Raw genomic sequence first — 9,158 nt, 5'->3', positions numbered from 1 at the left:
ACATTGTGCACTCCCCACCAGGTACAATATTCTGATTGTTTGCATCTTGTTTTTAAGCCCATAAATAATGTACTCGTTCTAATAAATTTATATTTTAATGTACTCATTCTAATATATAAAAAAAATCATTTACATTTCTGGTAGGTTATCATTGCACAAATTAACACACTCTCTATGATAGAAAAAAATAAAAATTAGAAGAGTTCTAAACTAATGCGCTGATCACGCTGCGGCCGAACTCAGACATTCAGGAACAAACTTTTTAGCGCTGCCCCGCAGTTTTATCAACTAAATAGCTTAATCGCTCAAGAGCTACATTATCTTTCTCAACAAGGAGCTGGTAACATCATTGTTTCTAAAGGAATTAATGCCACAGCTTCACTGTTAATTGAGAAACGCGGCAAAACGGTGGTAATTCATACATAACACAGCCTCTCTCTCTCATAAATGAACACTCGATGAATAATTACACTTTTCTGAGAACAGAATATTGAAGTGGAGATCGCTAAACTGCAAGCTAAGCGGTGTTTTCAGAAAGCAAGCGCGTTTATCCACAGTGGAGAGAGAGCTCGTGCACAGGGTTGCCCGGTTGACAACGATAAGTAGCACATTTAGCAGATATTTCCGTATTGCGCAAGTGTAAAGCTCTGTTTCGGGGATTACGTCTCTTTATATCAGGCAACCCCGTTGTGTTCCTCTGCGGCCAGATTAAACCTTGTTGTAGCCTATATATGCTCTAGTCATTCTTTTTTAGAAACCTCGCACTTTTCTACTCCATTTTAAACGTTGTAAAATTTTAAACAAATTAAGCGCGGTCCACTGCTGCACACGTGCCACAATATCGATACAGGGCCAGCTGTATCGATACTCGTATCGTCAAATCTCTGTGACGATACATCGTCGTATCGATATTTTGAACACAGCACTAGTAATGATCATGTCTGTCTCTCCATAACGTACCCCTTAACCAGCTCTACAGCTATGAAGTCATTTCCATCTCCACTGTTGAACAGGATGAGCCCGTCTGATGAGGTGGTCTTGAACTGGAAGAACAGGTCCATGGAGTAGTATGCCTGCAGTGTGCTCAGAGACAGATAGCTTGTGCAGGACTTGAAGGTCACTGGATCTGCAATGATGTTCTTAAATCCAATCATGGCATTGACTTCGCAGTAGTCTATGTCTCCATTTATGCAGAGGTCGATGTATGGCTTGCCGTTAAATGTCAGGCTCTGGAGATGCCCAATGAAGTTGGAGGGCGTGATGGGCAGGTAGCGTTTCTCTGTAATGATCCCTGTCTCTATGTTATGAAACTCCAGCTGTGTGTGGTCACCTGATATCTCTCCTGTTTCATGGCAGTGTTGAGAAAAATGAAAGGTTTATTTCATGTGGATCATTAAAATGCCAGTTCACATTGTCTAAACAAACTCCAACTAGGCCTGTCCTCTTGTCTGCTCTCTGTGTTGGAGTCAGCAGTCAGGCAGCTCCTCCACATTCACAGAGCAGACAGTAACAGATGATAATACAGTGTTACTCCACACTAATATATGTTTTAATAGGTGTTTTCCAGCCAGAAAGTTTGGAAGATAAATTCCAAATGGACTTGGTTTCATTCCACGCGCATGAGATCAATTTATGTTGTCAATTAATCCAGTCATTTTCTGCTCCAGTCATTTTGACACGGAGAGGATTTTCTTTTCCCCAAAATACTAATAATTAACTTTAATTAACACAGGTTTTTTATTTCCTTTTGGAACTAATTGATTGTAGGCTTCATTGACCTGAGCTTACACACCTCAGTTTCTGAACATTTCCAAAATTATCCACAAATAATGCTTTTTTTACTCAAAAACTGAGGAGCATAAGCTCAGATCAGTGAGGTCTACGATTGATCGGTTCCACAAAGAAATACAAAACCTGTGCTAATTGAAAGAAAACAAGTTGATAAAAAGATCAAATCCAAGATTTGGAGATAATATATCATAATGAAAGATTTACAAGCAATTACTGTGAACATTTGGGCGGCGTTATGCAAATCTTCCCACATCGTGACCTAGACATGTGGGGGCGTGTTAGAACGAGCCGTTTTTTGCTAGGCGTGGTTGACTCTTAACTTTTATAAAGAATATCCTTTTGGATTTGAGACTTTAGTCTTTGCAACTTTACACATCTTCTTTATGCACCAAGAGCTTGTAACACTTCAAAGAGAAAGGAAAAATTGAAATCGCATCATATGACCCCTTTAACAGGGAACACCAAATTAGGTAAAGGATTTTCAGATGAAATAAACCAATGCTAATTAAATTCTTCACGAAAATATGACAATGAAAGAACAGCCCTGCAGATTATTAATAATGCATTATCAATATTTTAAAAAAGAAATCTACAATTAATATAATGTTTTTTTTCTTCAAATAATCCAATTATAATGTAGGGCATTGCTATTTGAACTGCATGAGCTGAAGCTGAAGAAGAACATGAGTAATCTGAAGCAGTTTGGTAGATGATTAATTAACTCAACCTGATGCTCCATATATGAGATTAATCACAACAAAACATAATATTACAACAGCACAAAATGATGCAAATGCCCAATGCCCAACTACTTAAATAGTCTGAATATGTGTCTCCCATTGTGGATGCTCTAACAACGCGCTAAAACACGGCAACTGGGATACACTTCCTGACTTCCTGACCAAAATTTGCAGTCTATAGGGGATTATTTTATATTGTCATGCATCTTTTATAGCAACAAACTGCATGCTTCTGCAAGTGTTGTGTTTGTAAAGACTTGAAAGTCCAGTAGTGTGAGCTTTTACACTATCAACTTTCAGGTCATTCTGAATGCAACAAACTCACACAGAAGCATGTGGCTCATTGCTATGAGAAGCAATACAAATGAAAACAATGTGTGTCCTAACATCAGCTCAAAATATCACACATGTTTGATATCCTCTGACTGGATGGAATAATAGTCTGAAGCTAAAAAATCTGTGTCTGTGCCCATCATACACTCTCCAAATGTCTGCAAAATCTGTTGCCTTTGACTGCCCAATATCTGAGAACCAGCTCTGATATTCAGCAACTAGCATTGACTCGTCCAGACAGACTCGTCCAAAAATCTGGGCAAAAGTCATGTAGTGTATTCAAGCCTTCAGCCATTTAGTGTATGATGCCCAGTTTTTTTTCTGTATCTGTTCAGTTTTTTAAATCTGTTCAGATTTTAAAAGTCATGTTGTGTATTGCAAGGGTGATTTTGGTTGGCACCTGGGATTGTTTCAGTTAGAGTTAATTTCATTGGTATGATGGAAATTACTCTGTCTAACTGTCCAACAAACACCAAGCAGGTGAACACAATAATCCAATGACCTTGTTTGTTGGTCATTTGTTGCAGCAGTGTGTAACATAATCCAATGAAGGCAAACGTAAAGAACCCAAGTCCAAAAACATTAAAAAATACAAGACAGAGACTTGACTTGGCGTGACCATGAGACAAACTCACCTAACAGCTGGTTACATAGAACAAAGCTAGACAAAGACAATGGGAAGAAGAGGGCTATAAATCCACAGAAACTAATGAGCTAACAAGTAACACCTGTGAACAATCCGGCAATGAACCAATGAGAAAACGGGACACATGACAAAACAACCAATCAGAAAATGACACATAATCTAGAGAAGCACATGGCAGGAACACATGCGGAGCAAGGAAACACATGAGAAAAGGAACCATGACAGAGAATTACAAAATAAAATACATGAAAACCTAAACAAGAACAAAACCAACATAACATATCCCCCCTAAGGATGGCTCCAGATGCCCAAACAAGACACTCACCAAAAACCAACATAAATAAAAAATTCCAGGAGGGTGGTGGAGTAGAGGCGATCATGGGGGAGGGATGGTGGGCCAGGAGCATCAAGGGGAACTGGACCTGGATCATGGCATGGTGGAAGGACTGGACTGTGGAGCAGTGGTGGAGACCATGGACCATAGAGCAATGGCGGAGACCATGGACCATGGCGAGCCTGGACCGTGGAGCAACCATGAAGGATCAGGGAACCAGGGCAGAGCTGGAGACCACGTTAGAGCCGGTGACCAGGGAAGAGCCAGCAGAGCAGGCGACCAAGACGGAGCTGGAGACCAAGCTAAAGCCCGTGGCGCAGGTGACCAGGGCAGAGCATGCAACCAGGGTGGAGCTGGTGGTGCAGGAGACCATGGTGACTGAGTAGAAAGCCACCGCGATGGGGCAGAAGACCACCACAGGTCAGGAGGCCATGGCGGAGCATAGATATGGATGGATGACCTGGCTGTGACAGAGTAGGAAGAGTTTGGGAACGGCATCCGGGGCCATGACATAGCAGGCATAGAGTTCATAAATGGCCTGTGTGACTGTGACATGACAGGCAATTAATGAGTTTGTGAACAGCCTCCGTGGCCGTGACATGGGGCCTGGTCAGTTTGTGGCCATAACTTTGGGCAAAAAAATGCTAATGGACAGCCCCTGTGGCCGTGACTTGGTCCATACATTTTTTATGGATGACCTCCTTAGCCTTGACATGGCTGGCAGAGAGATGAGAAAGAGCTGTGGCAGTCGCCGTCGCCACTGGAGGAGCTGTAGCAGTCACCATTGCCTCTGGAAAAGCTGTGGTGGTTGCTGTCACCTCTGGAGAAGTTTGTGAGGCCCAAACACATAAGATGGCAGCTGCCATCACAGGAAGCACTGTTGTCAGAGGGTTAATCTCTGGGAACACTGGACTTGAGGCCACCAGACTAGGGCTGGTCACTGCTTGCACTGACCTTAAATGTGAATCCATGACATTGGCAATAAGTCTCGTCCGTCTTGGGTACTACAGCCCTGCCCCCCCAAAAAATCTCCAGACTTGGATGGCCCGGAGGTGAGCAGACTCTGGCAAGGCCACAACATGAGTAAATGTTGCCTGAGCAGCCCTGACGTGACTTGTCTCTTGCGTGGAAGTCATGCCGGCCATGATGGCTGAGGACTCCTCTGTGTTGGCCATTACGTGATGAGGCTCTGGCGTGGGAGTACTGTGGGATTGTGGGGCTCCTTGTCCACAATACCCACAGTATATGAGTAACCACTCACCAACAAGGCATAGTCAATATATTCCTCAAGTTTCTGAGCTGTTGCTGTCAGGCATTAGATAATTTAACAAATCATTCAGGCCATTATGAAAGATGCCTATTAGTGCAACAACGTTAAAGTCCACAACATAACATAACTCACAAAACTCTGCCATGTAATCCTGAAGGGGATGAGTCCCCTGGCTCAAACTAAGGAGAGTATCTGCTGGGTTCATTGTTGGTCTAGCTTTCTGTAACATTATCCACTGAAGGCAAGCGTAAAGAACCCAAATGCAGTTTATTTGAGTCCAAAAACATTAACAAATACAAGATAAACAGATACTTGACTTGGCATGACCTTGAGACAAACTCACCTAACAGCAGGTTACACAGAACAAAGCTAGACAAAAACAATGGGAACAAGAGGGAAGAGCTAACAAGCAACACGTGTGAACAATCAGACAACGAACCAATGAGAAAATGTGACACATGACCAAAACAACCAATCAGAACATAACACATAAACTATGTGTCATGTGAATTAGTGTGAATTATTACAGTGTAAGAAACCCGTATAAGGGAATTTATATAATTCACATATTTACATATATTTATATAATGGTTATTATGTTCCTTATATGTGATACTTAAATATATGAAACAAGAGAAAGGAATGGAGAATGATGTAAATGTTTTTGTTAAAATTACATACAATTACACAATTTCTACCCTTACAGAAACCCCACATGAACTTCACATGTGCAATCACATTAAAATCAAATATTAAATATGTTAAACATGTGAAACTCATATGAAACATATGATTTGGAACATTTCATGGTGTAAATGTGTGATACCCATGTAATCACATGTGAACAAATGTGGACACGTGGACAATATGTAATCACATGTTTCATGTGTGTTTCATATATGTTTCACATGAGTTTCACACGTGTTTCACATATTTCTCATGTGATTTTAATGTGATTGCACATGTGAAGTTCATGTGTTTTTTTCTGTAAGGGTAAAAAGTCAAGGAGGATACTTTTTTCAGGTTGCATGCATTATTAGTGCATTTATTAAGTTTCTAATTTCATGTAAAGCAAAAGAACAGAAACAGGAGCATACCTTCCACAGTGGGCAAATCATCCAACGACAGCTTCAGACTCTTTCCTCTCCTGCTCACTCGCACCGTGTGCCACTCATTATCATTCAGATTCTGACCAGCAAATATGGTCTCAGGTCCCTTGCCTGTGGGCCAGCCCAGATCACAGTTAAACACAGTCAAAAAAGCAAAAGAACATGCTCTAAAGAACACAGGTGGACAACCGTTCCATTTAATAATGATATCACAAAAATGCCCTCAAGATAGTGAACATTAAAAACAGTATTAATAATATTGTCACAAGAAATAAATCCACATATTAAAGAGAGACCTACATTTTCTGAATTACTCTTTAGTGTAACTGATTTAAAATCCTTTATGAATTTAACACAACAGAAAGACAGATTTACAGTATATATCTGGCTGACACAATTCAAAGTGCATTCATGGTATAGTGGAAAATATGGTAAAAGTTGTTTTTTTTTCCCGACTTTTGGGGCTAGTAGACCCTCTACCTAGTGCAGTGTTATCTGATATTTACAGAATATATATATATATATATATATATATATATATATATATATGATCATATAATATGCAGTATATCTCTCTCTATATATATATATATATAATATATATGTAATAAATATAATAATATATATTTATATAACAGTATTTTTTTTGCACTTTGAAACCTGTTTTCAAAAGTTTGCATCTTCAGGACACTCAAAATTTCCCTGTTGTGTAAATTAATGGACAAAATGCATAAAAAGTTTTGGACAGCCTGCCGGAGTCATCTGAACCATGTACTTCTACTAAACTTAAGAGCATGACCTTGTCTGACCAGTGTAGGAAACAACATAACATCAAGAAGAATTCATAAAGTATGGATTTACTTGCTCTACTACATAAGTCTTCAACCCTGCTCCTGGACCCAGACCCACTATTCTGCTATTAGTTCCAACCTGCTCTAACACACCTGCCTGCAATTTTCATCGAAAGGTGTGTTTGATTAGGGTTGGTGCTAAGCTCTTCAGGGCAGTGGGTCTCCAGGAGAAGGTTTGAGGACCTCTGCTCCATTTTTAACAAAGTACACCATTCCCCATGTGTGATCTGTTCAGAAGTGCATGCCCATGAAAGTATGAAGCCTAGAAAAATGCAAAGACATCTGAAAACACAGCTTCCTACTTGTGTTGAAAACCCATAGACTTTTTTTCACCAAAAGGAGAAGGAATTACATTATGAAAAATACACAACAAACAAAAATTACTGCTAATGCTCTGGAGAAATCTTATGCGGTGTCATATTTAATAGCATAGTCCAAAAGACCACAGACAATCTGTGGAACACCGATAAAGCTCACTGCTGTGGCTATGTGTCTTGCCATGCATGGTGAGAAAATAGTTCGCTTTTTTTAATGTCCCATTGTCAAATGACAGTAGCTTGCCATACACACGATAAGACATTAAGAGACAATTGATTGATAGGATGATTGATTGGATAAATGGAAATGAATGAATGATGCATTTATATAGTGCTTTATTGTGTATTGTTATACACCCAAAGTGCTTAACAATCATGTGGGGGGGGTCTCTCCTCAACCACCACCAGAAATGGAAATGAAAAATGGAAAGCTCTTCTTCTCAGTGTTGGAGTGGACTTGTACGGGCAGTGACATTTTCACCAAGCGGGACATGAAATAAAAGAGAAAGGACTTTCATGGAATAATTGTGTTGGTATATGTACTAATGGTGCAGGTGCAATGGTAGGTAAAAACATGGGCCTCAAGGTTTTAGAAGTGGCTTTTAGGTTTACACACTGCATCATCTCCCACCACTTTACAGATCCAGATTTGTTGTCAAAACTTGTTTATTTGGCATGTACATTAGAAAAGCTTAACATGCTTAATCTCAAATTACAAGGGCCAAACACAAACATTCTACTGAATTGTTCTACATCAGCAAAGCAGGCATCCTTGTTCTATTATTTATCTGGGTTTGTTCACTAAAGCATGGTCATTGATTTGTTGGGCTATGCCTCTGCACCAAGAGATGCTGTTCAGGAAAAAAAAAAAAAGCTGAAGTGAGACACACTCCTATCTCGTTTCTGTTGTAGCCATGCACCAATAGAAGCTCAATAAGAAGCTCACCCCATAACGTAAGTGTAACGTAGGAGGCGTGACAACAGAGTTGAGGATCCAAACGCGAGCTTTATTCCAAAGAGTGGTCAAAACAGGCAGGGTCAAACAACAGCAAACAGGTACAATCCAGGGCGAGAGAGTAATCTAATAAACAGGCGAAGGTCAGGGCAGGCAGTAAACAATCAAAAACAAGGTACAGTCCATGGTCAAAACAAGGCAAGGCAACAAGGAACTAAGAACACAGGAAACACGGGAACTAGGACACGCTAGAGGCTAACAATACTAAGCAATGAATGAGTGAAAAACCAGGCTATAAATAGGATGAGACTGATGGAGGTAACAAGACACAGGTGAATGCAATCAGTTATGATGAGTCCGGCAAAGGATTATGGCAAATGTAGTCTGTGAGAGTGGCAAGAGTCAGGGGTGGAGTGCCCTCTGGTGGAGTTCATGGGCACTCCAGCTGGAGATCGTGACAGAGCCATTTTTGTAAATATTTTATTATATCTTTTCATGTGACAACACTGAAGAAATGACACTTTGCTACAATGTAAAGTTAGTGAGTGTACAGCTTGTATAACAAAATAACTCAACACACAGCCATTAATGTCTAAACCGCTGGCCACAAAAGTGAGTACACCCCTAAGTGAAAATGTCCAAATATATATATATATATATATATATATATATGTATATATGTGTATAAATATATTATCATAAATATATTTGTTATCAATGTTCTTAGCATGACCAAAGGAATCTATTAAGACCAGTCTCATTACAATAGGCCAAATTTATATAAAGCTATTAGCATTTTTAATTTCGTTAAC

At 39.9% G+C, this 9,158-nt stretch overlaps 1 protein-coding gene across 1 annotated transcript in view; it reads right to left on the bottom strand.

The window, feature by feature from the left end:
- LOC107699145 (neurexin-1a-like) overlaps positions 1–9,158 on the bottom strand; it is a 162,232-nt gene that overhangs the window by 71,655 nt on the left and 81,419 nt on the right. Inside the window, exons 11-12 of the mRNA XM_016500329.1 lie at positions 6,212–6,334; positions 961–1,342 (exon numbers count right to left, since the gene is read on the bottom strand). Coding sequence (XP_016355815.1) covers positions 961–1,342; positions 6,212–6,334 — 505 coding nt within the window. The remainder of the gene's footprint in view (positions 1–960; positions 1,343–6,211; positions 6,335–9,158) is intronic.

This window comes from Sinocyclocheilus anshuiensis, unplaced genomic scaffold, assembly GCF_001515605.1.
Source record: "Sinocyclocheilus anshuiensis isolate Anshui unplaced genomic scaffold, SAMN03320099.WGS_v1.1 scaffold166, whole genome shotgun sequence".
Taxonomy (NCBI): Eukaryota; Metazoa; Chordata; class Actinopteri; order Cypriniformes; family Cyprinidae; genus Sinocyclocheilus; species Sinocyclocheilus anshuiensis.
This window is presented reverse-complemented; position numbering and strand designations above follow the sequence as displayed.